Below are 18,281 nucleotides of genomic sequence, written 5' to 3' on the forward strand. Positions count from 1 at the left end.
TTTATACAATTTTCATAAATTGATTCATTATTTTTTTCGTTCATTAATAATTTTTAACTACCACTTCCTCTTTTTTATATGTGATTTGTGTATTCCACTTCAAATTTTATACTTTAAAATTAAATTTACACATAGTATTAGAGCTTGAAATTTGCATTAATAATCTTCATAAAAGAGTAATTGCATATTTAATAAAATAAACTTAATCTCAATTACCATTTTCCTACAAGTGAAGTGCATTTTTAGTCTTACTTTTTTCTTATTCTGCATTAGAACTTTTCTCTTCCTTCTTTGAATTTTATTACCCAATCTTTTTATAAAACAAAAGAATCACCAAAAAAGAATTAATAAATTTATAGAACTTAGATTTGAAAAATATTAATATCAAACTTTACATTTTTACATGACAAATTGGACTTAAAAAAGTAGTTCTCAAGTCAAGCCATAGACAGATGATAAAACATTACCTAATGTTTTCGTCTCCGTGAGATTTTAACATGAGACCTCACGTTCTTTTCCCACTTCATTGACCACCGAGCCACATCCTTTGTAACTGTGATAATTTTTTTGAAAAATATATAAACAAAGACATTGCAGGTATCAAAGGGAACTTCCTGGTGTAGTAGCAACTGTAAGAGAAATCATAATTGAAATGAATTCTAATCTTTAGTCTAATAAATTCACCATGGTAATCATATACCACTACACTGTTGAAATCCTGAGTGAACAAAAGCTACTACAGAGTCATCTTGTAAAACAAAATTCTTGTACATTCCCTGTGGAAATGATTTCCAATGGTAACACTAATATAACAAGTTGAACACCTAAAATTCACTGAGGTTACAATATGTCAATAATCTACATGACATTTCACCTTTGATGTCGTTGAAGAGGGGGCAGCTTCCGCTAAATCATGACTTCACATCTTCCGTTGAATCTAGGCACCAAGATGTGAGTGACCACCATTTACTAGCAAAAATTAAAAAGCTAGTGCACGAAAGCCCAATTCGACATGAGGCTAAGAATGATGAGTAAAATGCCAGGCCTCGCCACTGTTCCTTGTATCACCACTTCTCAGTCTTCTTTCTGTTTAACAATACTCAAGGGATGAATTTCAAATGACATTTTTTTCGAGAAAATTAAATCCTCAACTGCTGAGATGTGTGATGCATTGACAAACTTAAAAAATGTTTCACCAAGAAAGAATAAAGAAATAGGCAGTGAATTAAAAGTACTCCTATTAGCCAGAGCATCATTCTACACTAGAAATACAATGTACTCCCTACAGCCTTCATTTATTTGATCTAAATCATATATGGGTCTTTGAAAAAAGATAAAAGCAACTATACAGAGGAAATATATACAATCTCTGATATTTAACTTTACTTGCCATGGTTACTAAACCCAAGAGTGAGGTCTTCTCCCCATTAATCTACCATTTGAACAAACCAAAACAAGTTTTATTATAGTTAATCTCAAACAAGTATTTCATAAGTGCTTCAGCTTCTATTCTGTGTTCAAACTGCAATTATTAAGTGTCTTGTTGGCAGCACGTACTGATACAATGTTCATCATAGGCATATTTTGCCACGACTTCTCATAGTCAATGATCCCAGAAAAAAAAGGTAGAGAAACTGGATGTCAAGGCACGCGTGGAAACAGATTTGACATAACTATAACAAGCAACAATCAGCTAAACACAAGTAAAAATACTATTGACTCTAATGAACTTCTCCAAATAACAAGTTCGTTGTATCTTTAAAACGAACTAAAATATTACCTTTGATAATGAGGTGAAGATGGTTGATCAGGGGAAGACCGTTGCCCAGAGACTGCATGAAATCTCTGTTCTTCAATTGCTCCCTTTGGTCGACTTCCATCACCTGGCTGGGCTTGTTCATTTGTACCTGAGAAGCCTACGGGACCCATAGACCCAAACTCAAGCTGTTCTCCATGTGAATTATTATAAGTAGAATTATGGTCGTATGGATAAAACATTACAACTGGAGGGCCACCAGGTCCATTTGAAGACGCTGCACTAGGGTTCATTGATGATAGAGGATACATGCCATACACCATATTGGGAGGGACACTTGGGCTTGAGTTTGCATGCAATGGACCATTTTGGGACTGATATGAAGGGAAGGAGTCGTGTCTATGAGAGGAGCTCCATGACCTGTCAGTTCGGCTCTCACTGGACACTGGACGATCCAATCTTGAGTTTACTTTCTCAGATTGGCTGCGGTTGTAGTTGCGACCACCAGCACGGGATTTTGAATTTGCATTCCAGTTCCCCTCACCATAATTATCGTTTCTGTCATGGTTGTAACTCCCCCTTCTTGTACCAGGAGCGTGTCGATCCCTGACTGAAGCCTTCTGAAGAAACAGTCAAATTGTAAAAAGTAAAATCTCCACCAGAAATGACAGTACCACACATCTTAGTAAACATGATTTATACGGCAAAACACAAAAGTAAGCACTGTGAACAGACATGAAATCTAGTTTCACCAACTAGGAAAACCAGACCAGGTGATGTATCTGAGCGTCATGGACATAGAATAGGCAAATGCTCATTGAACCCCTCAGCATCAAATGAAAGACATGATAAAGCAAAGCCAAGTGAGGCTTTCCACTTACAAAAAAAATACTGTCTTAATACTCGGAACAAGCATTGCTCTTTTCTTAAAAGAATTAAGTGAACTTAGTACAAGCATAATATCCACATCCCGCCAGTGACAGAAGCATCTCTTTGTAGTAAAATTATTGTTTGAAAGCAACTAGTGAAACATTGAGATGCTTTTATTGATCAAATAGTCACTCTTGGGGATCTGAAGAAGAAAAAAGACTAATAGACAAGTGAAGACAAAACTGTGCAAGTACTCTGCATACATTTCATATAATAATATAGAATGTACCTTCTCCAACAACCAAGGAATAGAACAATATCAATCAATAAATAGTTTTTTTTAGCAACTTTCTTACTGGATTTGGCAAATATGTTCCTGTCCCGCTACGATATCTTGGTATGTCATCCACATATTGTTGAAACATATTGGGAGGTCTATTTGCAACAGACTGTAGCGGTGAAATGGGTAATACACGAGGACCATAGTTCATCAGCTGAGTAAAAAGGTTCATGTTGGCTGACGACGGTCTTCCAGGACCATCCCATGGGAAACGACCCTGTAAGTATGCAGGTGGTACCATAACAGGAGAAGGATAAACAAGAGGCCCGGGATGCCTTGGATTTTGGCAAAACCGTCCATATTGTAAGTTTTGCCAATGACTAGCAAAGTCACTGTTAAGTATATCAGACCTGTGTCCACCAGATGCTTCTATGGAAGTAGCTCCTCTAATAGCATGGGAAGTATTCAGATTTTCAGTGTGATCAAGACCCTCAGACAGATCAAGGTTGTGGCCTAAATCACGATTATCAAAGCATTCTTCTCTTCCAAAGTGGCTGGTTGATGCATCAGGATATACTGGGAGCATTGTAAGAAAGGGAACTGGTGGTCCGGTGGGATAAAATGCAAAAACCCCAGAATTATCAGTCATTCTTTGCCGAGAACCAGGCCCTATGAGCATTGGTGCAATGGGCATTATTGAGTCGGATCCACTTGGCTGAGCACCTTCGTATTCAGGCAGATGATGCCTTGCAATGTGCATGGAAATAACAGATTGAGGTACTTGGCTTCCCTCAGCCATTTCAGTACCCAGGGTTGACACGGAGTTCCAATCCTGATCATCCTCCTCAGCATGGTTAGAAATATGGTCAGACATCATCTTACCTTTTCCATAACCAGTAGTTGGCTCTGCAGCACCTGTTTTATTTCCCCGTCTTCCCCTTGTTGACTTTGTACTTTTAGAAGAAGAACCATCCCAAGAACTCTCAGAAGAGGTTTTGCTTCTCACAGAACTACTGTGAGCAGTGGTTGAGAACCTTGAACTTGCCCATCTTTCTTCAGCATAAACATCCCTCATTCTGTTATCCTGAAACTGAATATCATCAGAATGTTCTTCCTTGATTGGCCCACGTTTTTCCTTTGTATGCTTCTGCTGAGCTCTAGTACTAGAGCTACTCACCCAAGAGGAAGGAACAAAATCAAAACCTGACTGGATTGCATGTGGCTTATGATCACATTGAGGTGCTTCATAATTTCCATTTTCTGGGTCAAATTCGACGGTGGAGCCTGCATCTGGCTCATGCCAGATGTCTTTGATCACCTCACCTGAGTTCATATCCATAGAACTAAAGTTTTCACTATTCCGGTCAATTGTATCTTCAGAAGATGGACTCAACCCAAGACCTGGGATGTAATGATTTAAGTGGGGCGCAATCATACCATGAGGAAATTGCATATTGGAAGATGCAGGATCAATCACAGGAAAATTAGCTGAAACTAATCCCGGAAAATTTCGTTGATTATATCCCATTGAAGCCAGAACAGAAGGTGAGATAGGGAAAGGCAGTTGAGCTGAAGCCCAATTAAATGGCAAATGAACTTGTCCATTAAAACTGTGGAGTGAAGTCGATGCCATCAGGTTCACAAGATCTTGCTCATCCTGATGCATCCCCTGTGTACCACCCGTGAATGAGAACTCTTCATTCGGAGCATCTAAACCTGCATCTTGGTTAAAGCTATTTGATCTACTGTTGGAGTCAGCGACGGCATCAAGACTTTGATGAGATGGAAAATGTCTGATAGATGATGCATCATTGTTTAGAGATCGACCACTCTGACTTGCTAAATTTTCAGATCCTTGATTCTTCCTCCAGTTCCTGCCATCCTGCCTCAATGGAGTAGGTTGCATTTTTGCAGTCTCTGGAGTATTGCCATGCTTTCCTTGAGAAGTAACTTCACCATATGTGTCCGTCAGTTCAGGACTAGACCGTGTTCTAGCAAAAACAAACTTACCCTGTGTCTCGTTCACTGTTTGATCAGATCTCAAATTTCTGTGACTTTTATCAGAACGTACAACCTGAGTGGAAGTGACCTCCTTTTTCGTTTGATCAGATCCCCTTGAGGTGCTCAAATTTCCATAACTCTTTTGGCTCTCGGTATAAGAGGATTCAGCTGAATCATTCATTCTAGAGAAGCTTCCAGCTAAATGATTACCATGTTGAGAGGAAACAATCCGCGATCCAGTTCCTTCCACCTCAACACCATGACCAGAAGATTTTTCATTCACCTTTTTCTCACCAGAGTTGACCCTCAAGTACTCGGAGTCAGGTAGGTCATCCAGTGATGCCAATCTCGGGCACAACTCAGCCCCAGGTGCATCTGGCCTTTGACCACTGCCATGCCTGTCCCATGTATTCATAAAGAACTGATTTACTTCATGAATGACATTTTCTTCGGGGCAGTCCAGTAATCTTGCCAGTCGTTTGGCACCAAATCCAAATGCACTCCGTATCCTATAGAAGTTACCTGTCAACAACACAAATCATATCCACATGAAGCAGCAAGAGAATTCATGCCAAAAACCCATTTCGGTGCAAAGTACTACGAACCATACAAGTGGGTCTTTTAGAATTAAGTGAATAGTATCATAATTAGTCCATAGAAGTTTGCCTAAGACAAGCAATACATAAGCCAAAAGAGATTTTAACTCTTTGCTCTTCAAAGGCACCAGCAAACATTTTTCTAGGGATCTATCTACACAGAAATTTAAAATAAAAACCTTCAAACCATCCAAGACTCGCATCTTGTTCAAAGAATTACATTGCATAACATGGAGCATACCAAAACTCAAAAGAAAATAGTATCAATAGATGCATGAAACATTTAGACAAAAATTATTGAAAGAGAGCAACAAAGGGAGCGGAAAAAAATTGATTTCCAACAGCCAACCAACCCCACCCAAAACAAAAATAAAGAAGCTTCTCAATGCATCTCTTAGCTGTTCATCAGTCCAAAATTGACAGGAGTAAACAGCAAAAACAAAAAAACATAAACATAAATATCTACAACTGACCACAGAACATAGATTTCACTAACATCAGTTGAAAAAGAAAGGAACCCGTAGAGTGCCCTGCTTGCAACCTTCCAATTAAATACACCAAAGACAAATTGATTCATCTTTTTGGATTGGTTGATAGAAACGAGTTTTTATAAACCAAGAAAAATGAAATCAAGAGAAAAACTGAATCGCAACTAAATTTAAGTAAATCTTCACAAGCTAAGACATCATAGGTGATATGCCTAAATAAAAATATAACTATTGGAAACTACTTTAAAAAACAAGGATGTCATTAAAAACTTTCAAAGTTTGAGTACCTTTACTCACACTGCGGCCAAGGTTGTTGTTTACTCGTAAAGGATCAATCACATTAAAATGCTTAGACATAAATGGTTGTCCTTGGTTTTCCTGGCCAGCAGGGAAAACAGCATATACAGAGCTACAGGCGTCAAGAAACAATTTGCTGAGGAGCAATTCGCCACTATCCTTTCGAGGAGGTTCCGCTGCATGTTCCAACTACACTTAAGCTAACAAATAAACTCACAACAAAGTAGAGAAACTGAACTAAAAGTGACTCTTCTGCATATCTTTACCAGTGACATCAGGAAGCGAACTAATTGGCACAGGTCCCCACAAGCTAACACAAAAGTTGTCCCAGTCAAAGTTGCTGAAGAACTCCAAGAAGCGATACAGAACCTGCAAGTATAAATACAAAACATTTTTTGAGAATGAAGTATAAATACAAAACCTTAAAGTTTACAGATGATGAATGCAACACTAAGTACACCTCAAAATAAAAGAAAACAGAAAGAGAAAAAAGCAAAAGTAAAAACTTAGTAACCTCAAGCGGCCCAGCAAACGAATTGTTGAACATGTGAAATATATAAAGAACTAAGGTTTCCAAAGCATAAGTTGAAATAAGACCGTGATGAGCACCCAGTAAACGGCTCTCGTAATAACACCATGCCTTAATCAAAATAATGCTGCGCTTGAATAAATGATTCTGGTTTATCAGATGATCGACCTGCAAAAGATGAACAACGTAAAGAATTCATTTCCTTTTTTTTGGAAACTGAAAATAAAATGGTATATTAATGTTATGAATCAAATATTAGGCTTTTTAACAACGTAAGAAGAAACTACATACCTCCTCAAGGAAGCAAAGGGTACACAAACCGCCTAGCTGATTGAAAGATATGTCAACCACAATATTTTCAACTAAACATTTTATTAACTTCACCTTCAATAGAAAAGGGGAAGAGAACAATGAAAGGTGAGTGCACACAAAAATAAAGAATATAAACGGTTATGGTGCACAGGAACACAAATGAAGAAATGTGAAGTATAACAACCAAACTTAAGCAGCAATTGGCTACTCCAAGTATCATAATAACACAACACTATAAATAAATGATTGACTGTTCATGTTAAAATATTAGCTACTAATCCTAATGACATTTCAATAACTCAAATAAAAAAAGCCTCTTCCTCAACCCTATAATATACTCATTAACCAAGTTCATCCCCCTGTAGAAGTGTTAAGTACAACAACTAATCCAGTGTAGTCCCACAAGGGTCTGGGAGGCCAGGAGGGTAGGATGTACGCAGACCTTACCCCTACTTTTCTAGGGTAGAGGTTGTTTATGATAAATCCTCGACAGGTGAAACTGTAAATTGAGGGAAATAACTCAAAACTTGCAAAAACACCACAGAAACCAATATGCCATTTCCCTGAGAAAGTCCCCAAGGCGCAAGAAATAGCATATATAGTGCCAGGTGTTACCAAAAATATGAAGCTTACATCAGTGAAAAATAAAATTACACTCAAAGACCCCAATCAGAAAGATCCAAAAACAGTAGGATACAGTAACTGCAGGATACAGAAGCCCTCCAGCTAGCTCAAGAAGATCCCATTAACAGCGCTAGACAAACAGACAGACTAACAAACAGAACAAGGGGGTAAATAAGACGCCCTTACACCAACGCACATAAATAACACTATAACAAATTGCAAATGACATCTTTGATCATTCTTTTTTCTGTATCATCTCTCATCATTTTTAAAGCAATGAACTAAGCCGATGAAGGAATACAAGTTTTCAGTTTCCTGCTCTTGATACTGAACACCTCAATCCAGAAATACATATGCCACGCTAATTAGCAATCAGGCAGCACAGATGAGTCTTAAATAAATGCAAGAGTAAAATGTTTCACTAAATCTACAACTCTTAACATATGAGATCTAAAGAGAGTCACAGACAAGACATTTGACCAATGAAATATGTCTTGACGAATGGTACAAGCGTACAACAACATACCTAGTGTAGTCCCACAAATTTATCTTGGGGGTTTACATATACTCATAGTTGTTGTTATAATTATTATTAATTACTCCCTCCGTCCCATTTTATGTGCCACCATTTCTTTTTGGTCAGTCCCAAAAAAAAATGTCACATTTCCTTAATATGATAAATATTTAAAGGTACAATTCCTCTTTTACCCTTGTTGGTCCCACTTAAGTACTCTAATACTTTTATGAGGAGAGAGAAAGGTGAGTTTACTTTTTTGAAGGGCAATTTGGTAAACATTTCAAAGTCTTCATTATTTCTTAAACTCCGTGCCGGGTCAAATGTTGTCACATAAAATGGGACGGAGGGAGTAATAAAATTGAGAAGGATTTTTTGATTGAAAAAATCAAGTGGGGTTTGGGGAGGGTAGAGTGTACGCAGACCTTACCTCTACTCAGAGTGAAGTAGAGAGGTTGTCTCCGATAGACCCTCAGCTCAAAACAAAAACAGTTTAGAAAAAGGCATTATGGAAGTACAAGAGACAATAGATGATAATAAAAACAACAGATACTAGCAGATAGTACTACAACTAAATAATATCATAATTTAACTACATGAAACAACAAATATTAACAAGAACCGAAGAACAACAAACTACAAGTGTAGTACTACAACTACTAGTAAGGGCAACAAGACAATGCACTCCTACCTACTAGTATGGATGTAATCCTACCTACTAACCTTCTACCCTTATTCGTATCCTTCATACCTTCCTATCTAAGGTCACATCATTAGTTGGCTGCAACTTTGTCATGTACTATCTAATCACTTCTCCTCAATACTTCTTTCGTCTACCTCTCCCTCTCCCTCTCACTCCAAGCACCTCCATAGAACCTCCCTGGGGACTTTGTCATAAGCCTTTTCTAGGGAGATGAACACCATGTAAATCTTTCCTCTCCTTATACTGCTCCACCAGTTTCCTTACGAGATGAATGGCTACTGTGGTTGAGCAACCTGGCATAAATCCAGATTGGTTCACAGACATAGTCACGATCCTCCTGACCCTCAACTCCAGCCCCCTCTCCCAAACCATCGTAGTGTGACTTAGGATCTTGATGAATGGTAAGTTTACCATGATAACAAACCATCATGTGAAAGAAAGATATTTGAACAATGCAATCAATTCTTTGACTTTCTGTTATCAAATTGATAAGAGAAAAAGGAAATTCTTTCAGCATGACATTGTTTTTATTCTCAACAGGCAGAAGAAAATGAGAATATATAGATATCATGGTAGACTTCATTTCCTCTAAAATATTCCTTTAAGGCCCAGAGAATGCAGATACCATTCAGGTTAAATATAAACAACAAAAGAAACTATTTTCACCCATCCATTGTTCTCAAAATTGGACGAAACCTGAACAGAGCTCTCTAACACACCTTAACTCTGCCACCAGGATATAATTCCAATCACTGCAGAAAAGAAACCCTATACACATCACCTGTTTTTTCCTACTATGTACTGATGCAAGAAAATTAAGAGCACAACAACAACATACCTAGTGTAATCCTACAAGTGGGGTCTGAGGAAGGTGGGGTGTATGCAGCCTTGCCCTATATTGTGAAGGTAGAGAGGTTGTTTCCGATAGACCCTCGGCAACAAAACTAAAAGCACATTAAATGCAAATGCTAAATTAAATGGAGGTTGTGTAGAAGACATACTTCAGCTTGAATGTATTGAACCTCCTTGACACGAAATTCAGCATTTTCATTTTTCTCCTCCTCCTCTAACATATCTCTAACCTGATAAGCCCATGTATCTTTCAAAGTTTGATTATTACTGAAGGCAGTTAAATCAATGTCACCATCAGGAAGGTAAGTCTTCAAGGGTACTGAACCAAAAGTGAAAACCTGGAAAGTGTAGGATGATCAAAAAAACAAATTAGCAGCAAAAAGTCTCATATCGCAAGCCACAACAGAGTGCCTGCATATTATCTTTTCTTTCAGTTATAGAAGTAAGAGGACAAGTACTGCATGGCAACTCTTTAGCCTTTCTTTTACAAGGAAAGCGTACAACCAGAATGAATGACTGTCCACTGCATCATAAACACTAATGCTAAAGTTTCACTTTATCACCATAAAGATAATAACTTTCCCTCATCAATGAGATACAACTATGTTTGTCATGCTATACTCTGTCAATCGTTTATGATAATTCCATGTTTTTTATTGCATTGCTTCATTTTTAACCACTCCAAACCAGCAGTCCACTTAGCACTTCTTTTCAACCACCTCCGCTACATACATTTCCATCTCCCACTTCAGAACTCATTCAGCTTCATCAATGAGCTATTGTTCTTATATCTATTCAACTTCCTTAACTCTTCAGATAAATGAAAAAAAAAAATGAAACATCCCCGAATCTGCTGAAATCCTGTATTTACTCTCCCAGTTAACACTTAACATAATTCTTATTTACTTTACCAGTTTCAGACAGCATATTTTGCTAAGCAAAGCAGACCAATCCGCACTTATAATTTGAACAAGATATTAAGTCATTACAAAAGTTAAAATAGTTTTATCTTGGCATAGTCTAAACAAATGTATACTGAAGCACAAAAGTCATTGAGAATTCAATTTTTTACATTTCTTGAGAAATCTAGGTCATATCACAATGATCAGCCAAATATTGCATATGAAACTTCTATAAAGCTATTGTTATCAAGAATACAACAACACAACCACCAATACAAAATTTCAAGATAACCTGACAAGGGAAGCATTTCATAATGAGCCGCTGGACATAATCAGCAACAGCATTTCTCCGCTCCTCCGATGGCCGATTAGGCTGAATACAGACAATTAACTCATCAGTCCTTTCCTCAGCCCTCGACCATCTTTCCGAGTCAAGGACTCGGATCATTGGTTCTGCATTGGGCAATAGCCCGTTCGGCAATAGCCCACTTGGCTCTGCCCATCCCTCATGTTCTCCCATACACCACTACTTGGTTTAACCCACTAAAAGAACTTAAAAATTTCACCTTCTTTTCAAATCCAATATCTATCTACCAACCTTTCTGCTAAATTAATAACTCCACTAACCAGGATATCCAAAACAAGTAAACTTGAATACCAACAGAATCTAATACTTCATCTAAAACAAAAAAAAGAACATTTTTCGACCCCCAAATAATTGAAAATGAAAAAGGGGTAAACAGAAACCCTAAAAGGGTAAGAAAAAAAATAAAGCTGCTATAACACTTCTTGATCAAGCGATTCAAATGGAGATAGATTAGATAAAGAAACCCCAAATAAAAAACTTGTTCTTTATTCAAAAATAAACCTAAAAAACCAAAACAAAAAAACCCATAAGCCTCTTCTTCTTTCTATGTAATAAACATGGAAAGTTTCATTTCTACAAGATTTCCAGGATCTTGAAAATCCAGAAAAAAAAAAAAAACTAGATATGGGAAGTGTTAATTCCTGAAAATGGGTAACAGAGATTGAAGTTTGAGTGTGTGTCTGTGTGTGAAAAAATCAGAATCCAAAGAAATATTGAGGAATTGCCATTGACGTATTTGAAGATGCAGGGGATTTTTTTTGTGTTTATGTATATGTTGTTCTGCAAAAATAATAGGAGAAGGAAGATATGTTTTTTTTTTTTTGCTTTTTATTGATCTTTTTTTTTTCTATTTTTGTGTTTTTTTTTTCAGATTTTTCAATCTCCAACTAAATTGAAAAAATGGGGATGTGAATATTTGTTCTATGATGATCTAATCTAATTAATTTTCCAAAAAAAATAATGCAATCTACTTACTCCCCTCAATTTATTTTTATTTTATTGTATCAACTCGTATCTTTTTCTTTGCTTGTAACTTGAACTTTCTTTTATAGTAGTGTGTATTACTCTCTCGATTACAATCTAATTAAAATATATTTTTTTAATTATAATTATAGTATAATTTTTGAATAGATAAAATTTATTTATAAAAAATAATTATATTTAAATTCACTCAAAATATTAATTTAATTTGACTCTTACGATCCGAATCTAGTCGGATAAAATTATAATTGAGACAGTATTTAAATTTTCAAATAATTACTACAATTATTTATATACTATTTTTAGTGTTATGTTATATTCAATTAATTTCCATTTATTTAATATGAATAAAATTTGGAAAGTTGCATCTACACTTTTGGGCCACCAAATCAGCAGGTATTGTTTGTTAAGTTTTGTGCCCTAACCTAAAGCTTGGGCCTTAACTTAGCTTAACTATAAAGGAATTTTAAGTTTATTTTTTAAAAAATTGATAATGACATAAATGTTTGTAGAACAATAAAATAATGTACTGTAAAATATTGGTACAACATTCATTAATAACATGTGTTTCTTGTTTTTACATAGTTGATCTTTTTTTTTTCTTTAGAAGTGACAGTTTACTGTTTATGTTTATTTTTATGTGTTTGTTGTCGAAGCTTAATTTAGTACTATATTTTAAAAATTGTTACTGAGATTTTATTGGTTTTCGCTTAATAATGATTTTATTAATTTGTCTTTCTCGATGATTCAGTTAGTTTGGAGGGTAGTTAATCATACAGATAATCTAGAATTAATTTCCTCTCTATGTCTTTAGAGTCGAGTCTGTCGCACTTGCCTAGTGCGATTTACATCTCCTGTGTGGTTTGTAAGTTATTACATAGTCAGGGTTTACTCAATCGCACAAAGTGTTCACCTAAAGGACAGAGACTGTGGCAGAAATTGTAACGTTTGCGGGTTATCTTGGGATTTCAAGAAAAAAGATTTTAATCTAAATTATTTAGATTTAATTGTTTGAGCACGATTATTTATTTAATTATTTAAGGTTAAGTTATTTCATTATGTAAATGAGATAACTTATCTTATCATTAAGGTATATATAATAAGATGAATAATATGAAGACTATCTAATACCTCAAGATAAAAGTACAACAAAATAGACTTGCATTAAATTGGAAAATTATTATACTTTATATCTCACGTCAAACCAAATAATCTCCCCTATCGACTTACTAATTATACCCCTATGAATCACCAATAGATAAACAATCAATAGCTAACTATTTTTACGACCATCAACCAGCTGCAACTATGGACTAAAACCTCCACATTACTATCAATCACTAGTGATAATCATCTCTGTCGCTAGACACCTGTACCAACCACATAAATACGAAGATTGTATTTTGTATCAAATATATTTGCATTTCAATATCAATTGTATATGTATTATGTATTATGTATTAAATATTTTGTATTGAGTATCAATTATATTATGATAATTTGTATTCTTCTAATTGTATTTATCGATACAAATTGTGTTCATTAATACAATTGATACAATTATATTCGATATATGATACAAATCAACGGTATTCAGACAATTATATTTGTATTATTTATTTCATAAAATTGTATTTGTGATGAAATAAATATAACATGTATTTATCTTCTCTCCTTCTTCTCTCAATCTCGCTCACCTCTCTCGATCTTGCTCGTCTCTCTCCTTTCTTCTCAATCTCGTTCTCCTCCCTCTATCATTCTCGTCTGCCTCTCTCCTTCTACAATGAATACAACTATATTCATTTTGAACAAATTAGTTGTATAAATGTGTTTGTGATACTACCTGATACAATGAATACCATATATGTATTCAACTTCTCTCACCTATCTCCTCTCTCTCCTAGATCTCGCTCACTTCTCTCCTATCTCTCCGAGTCTCGCTTGCCTCTCTCCTCCCCCTAACATATAACTGTAATTCGTAATTAAACAAACTACAGTTATAAATATCTAATTAAGCCCAAAGTATAGTCATTTTTTGAAAGTTTTCCAATTTTTTTATTATTATTATTGTATATTTTAATTAATATTATTTAAAATTAAATTTACTAATTCTTAAATAAGAATAAATTACACACATCCAGGTTCTAGATGTTAAAAAATAAATAATTAATCTAATATTCAATCTAAGTATATCATTTTAATATAATTAGACATCTTAGATTTTATTTAATTAAAATGAATAAAGTCCAAGTCAGCAAAGAGTTAAACTTAACAGTAGATCAAGAGCTAGTACGTGGGTTGTATTTGAGTTTATCGATAAGGAAAAATTTTATGATGTTTGAAGTATAACGAACAATAGTTGTGTAGACACGTAATTTTTGATCGAATTTAAGTTTTATATCCTTTTTAGAGCTTAAATATTTTTTATAAATATTTTGACTTTTATCTTATTTTATTAAGTTTATTTTTAAAAGTTATGAAAATCACAAAAAAATAAAATCACACTTTAAGGTATATTTTTAGTTATTCATTCAAAGTTTTAATAAATTAGTGATTTTAATTTTTATAAATTTTTTTAATCTAGCTATTTAATTTTTCTTAATTATTATTATTATTATTTTATAACAAAAAATAATAATTAAAAGAAATTAACCTACTCATTATAACACCCCCACTTCACTATTTCTCTCCACTCACCCCACACCCAACTCCACTAATCCAACTCTTCCATACATACATATACATAACTATATATAAATTAATAATGGGAAGGAAAAAAAAAAAGAGGAAAAAGGGGTACAAAGGAAAGAGAAGAAAAATTTCAGATATTCAAAGGAAAAAAATCAGTAAAAGAGAGAGAGAAAAAAAAAGAAAACTTTTCACTTTTTTTTCCTAAGGAACACACGCACAAAAAAAACAAATCAAAAAATAGTGGAATTTGGGGCTTCAAATTCGTGGTCCTTATCGAGGTATTTTCTTTGTGAATTAATTTTCACAAAAGTTAACACTTGATCTTTATTACATTATTTGGTTTCAGAATCATGCAAGATATGGTTTCAATGATATAAAATGTTTTAAATTTATGCATGTTTTATTTTTACATTATGATATGAAATAGATTGAGATTTTATATTATTAAATTTAGAGTAAAATTTATATAACATGTATTCATTCTTGCTTGCTTTAAAGTTTCCTTTTATCTTGTTCTTCATTAAAATTCGAAGCTTAATATTCAACAGTATGCAGTTAGTAATAGTTAGATGAAATTTAGTTATTATTTGTTAACTTACTTTTTCACTTTGTATATTTAATAAAACTGTATTTATTTATTTTTAAAAATAAATCATACCTACACTATCTTTACATTTCTTTTAATGCGAAACTTTTTTTTAAGAAAATGAATTAATTTATTCATGTTGAAAGAATAAAAAATAAAAATTTATATAAAAGAAAAAGACGTAATTTTTTTTTATCATAAAACATAAAAGTAAAAAAAATAAGAAAGAGAATTAAAAGAAAAATAGGGCAAAGTATAAGAAGAAAGAGAAACAAAATTTAAAAAAAAAATAGAAAAACAATATTAAAGTGACCCAAAACTTGTAAAATAAATAAATAAATAAAATTGATTTTAATTACTGGGTTAATTTCATTTTAATGACTAAAATAAGAAAAAGTAAAAAATTTATATGAAAAAGTGTATTATTTAATTTTTTTTTATCTTATGTTCTTATTAATATATTGTTCATTTTTTATAGAAAAATAAAATTAAGATAATGTATAATTTAGGCTTTTGATAATGATAATATTAATAAAATATTATGATCCAAAAAACATTAAATTACTTTAAGTGTTTAAATACAAACAAAATAAATAATTTGTGGTGAGGTTGGAAAGAGCTGCTACCAATAAACCACACACTAATAAAATATGACAATTTTACAAAGTAATTTAAAATAAATCAAAGAAAGCGGGACATAAGTAAATTGTTAGGTAATAAACATAATATATTTAAAATTAAGTCAAGTCATGTAAAAGTCAATAAAGCGACCGTGCTAGAACCACGGGATTGAGTGGTGCCTAATGCCTTCCCTTTGGTCAACAAAATTTCTTAACCGATTTTTGATTTCAAAGACCATAAAAAATAACGAGTCAACTTCCTTTTGATTAGGGATGTAAATAAGGTGACTTAGAACACCATAACTCAATTTCAAGTGACGAGTCTGAAATAAAATAATCTCTTTTCGACATGTCACTTTAATTGAAAAAATTCTTTTTTTTCAAAACAAACAGTTCATTTTGATTGGAAAATAAGGACCGTGACAAGTTTTGGTCCTTTCTTTAATGCATCTTTTTCTATGCAAAAATTCATTTTTTATTTCATTTTTGCATCTTCTAAAGCTATTTTTTTTTTAGTTCTACCTCTAAGTGAAAAAATAATATTAATGCATCTTTTAACTTCATGTTATTTTAAAGTGTTAAGCAACTACATAAAATAATAATAATAATTTTTTTAAAAGTTTATTAAAATAAATAAAAATATCTATTTTTGATATAGAGGTCAAAGTAAATTAATTGGTACAAAATTTTCATAATTATCAGAGTAATTATGAAATATATATTGATATGTCAACTAGTTTATCAATATAATTGAAATATACACTATTAATTAGTGTATGGATTATTTATAAGTATGTGTATTATTGATTGATTATGTCCTTATCGTTAAACTAAAATCAGTTTTATGTATCATTTATATCCTCCAAAATAACGATTTGCCCCAAATCAATTTCAAAAGGGATTTAGGGTTGCAGTAGTAAGGGGAAATAAACGGAGATTGGGTTATGAAATGGGCTACAATAGCGGCTATGGGCTTGCTTGAACAAGATGAACCAATAAAATTGACTAATTTTTAATAAGTATTTAAAAATATATTAAGTTTGTTTGGTAAGAAATTGATAAAAAAAAAAAATTATATATAAGTATATTCAAGTGTGTGACAAATATATTACTCATGAATAAAATTTATATTATGTAAATTGTTCTATATGTGTTAAAATATATTATAACCATAAATGACAGAAATCACACATTTAAGTTCTTTTATTATCATTATCCCTTATTAGTTTTACAAATTCCCAAAATTTCTCATTTTCAAGCATCAATGTATCAGTGCATCAAATTAATGTATCTCGCGCATCAGATTAGTGTATCGTGTAAAAATGTACATCAGATTAGTGTATCATGTATAAAATGTCATGTATCTTACTTAACGATTAATGTATCTCGCGCATCAGATTAATGTATCAACGCTTATATTATTGTATCAGTTTGAGGGATTTTTATAATTATAAACTTGTAAAAGACAAGTAATAATTTTGTCTTAAAAGTATGTAATTTATGTCTTTTGCCCTTACTATAAATGTCTTATAGATGTTCAATGAAAAAAATGTTATTCTCGTAAGTGATAATTGTTTTTTCTTTATATATATATATATATATATATATATATATATATATATATATAAATAAAAGTTTCTTAAAAAAAATATTTTTGGACAAATTATGTAAAAATATGAGCTTATAAATTTTACATATCATCTTTTTAGCCTAATTTATAACAATTATCTAAAGGAACAAATTATGTAAAATATCAGTCCAATTTCTCTAAAATAATCCTATAAAATAAATGTAATTGCCTTTTTAAAAATAATAAGCTTAAATTTTTAGATAACATAATCATACGATTCAACATACTATCAAAATAAATAGTAATTCTAAATCTCACCACAGCCATAAAATTCCACACATGAAGAAACGTGTCGTAAATATAATTAATAAATAAAATATAAGTATGTTTGCCATGTGAAGTGAGCAAGGAATTTCTTGTTGTCTCACCCTACAAGAACTCCTCCCCCTCATGCTTTCTTGTTTATAAGGATCTTGAAGAGGAGCCCTTGAGGGAGAGACAACAAGCAATGCCTAGCTTGAATATCTTCTTATAATAATGAGCTTTTTATATGTTTTTAGAAGTGGAATAGAATAGCTTATTTATAGGCAACAAAGCAATTAGATCAATCTAAAGGGGTGTTAAAAAGGGAACCATGGCACTTGACATGAGTGGAAAAGTTTTATACTTTTTCATTTTAATTTGTTTCACCTATTATAATCTAACACAATGTTTGAGAAAACACAGAAAATTTATGAATCTT

The 18,281-nt window shown here is 33.0% G+C and overlaps 1 protein-coding gene and 1 non-coding gene across 4 annotated transcripts; both read right to left on the reverse strand.

The window, feature by feature from the left end:
* Nucleotides 1–620: 620 nt before the first annotated feature.
* LOC101252826 (uncharacterized) lies at nucleotides 621–12,108 on the reverse strand. 3 transcript variants are annotated; one of them, XM_069290559.1, is made up of 10 exons: nucleotides 11,017–11,829; nucleotides 9,809–10,160; nucleotides 9,690–9,722; nucleotides 7,109–7,201; nucleotides 6,803–6,985; nucleotides 6,555–6,657; nucleotides 6,279–6,464; nucleotides 2,983–5,429; nucleotides 1,781–2,376; nucleotides 621–1,086 (listed from the first exon to the last, which is right to left on the reverse strand). In XM_069290559.1, exons 5-10 carry the CDS (start codon nucleotides 6,833–6,835, stop codon nucleotides 1,065–1,067), a joined length of 3,387 nt encoding a protein of 1,128 aa, XP_069146660.1. In that variant the 5' UTR covers nucleotides 6,836–6,985; nucleotides 7,109–7,201; nucleotides 9,690–9,722; nucleotides 9,809–10,160; nucleotides 11,017–11,829; the 3' UTR covers nucleotides 621–1,064. The 3 variants fall into 3 exon arrangements, with proteins under 3 accessions (XP_069146660.1, XP_004248454.1, XP_069146662.1); XM_004248406.5 differs by lacking the exon at nucleotides 9,690–9,722 and having other exon boundaries at nucleotides 9,972–10,160; nucleotides 11,017–12,108; XM_069290561.1 differs by lacking the exon at nucleotides 9,690–9,722 and having other exon boundaries at nucleotides 6,279–6,477; nucleotides 9,972–10,160; nucleotides 11,017–12,107.
* Nucleotides 12,109–17,942: 5,834 nt separating this feature from the next.
* Nucleotides 17,943–18,057, reverse strand: MIR477 (microRNA MIR477). Its single transcript, NR_130105.1, has one exon. It is a non-coding gene; the product is annotated as a microRNA MIR477 (primary transcript).
* Between the last annotated feature and the right edge of the window lie 224 nt (nucleotides 18,058–18,281).

Source organism: Solanum lycopersicum, chromosome 10, assembly GCF_036512215.1.
Source record: "Solanum lycopersicum chromosome 10, SLM_r2.1".
In the NCBI taxonomy this organism is placed as follows: domain Eukaryota; kingdom Viridiplantae; phylum Streptophyta; class Magnoliopsida; order Solanales; family Solanaceae; genus Solanum; species Solanum lycopersicum.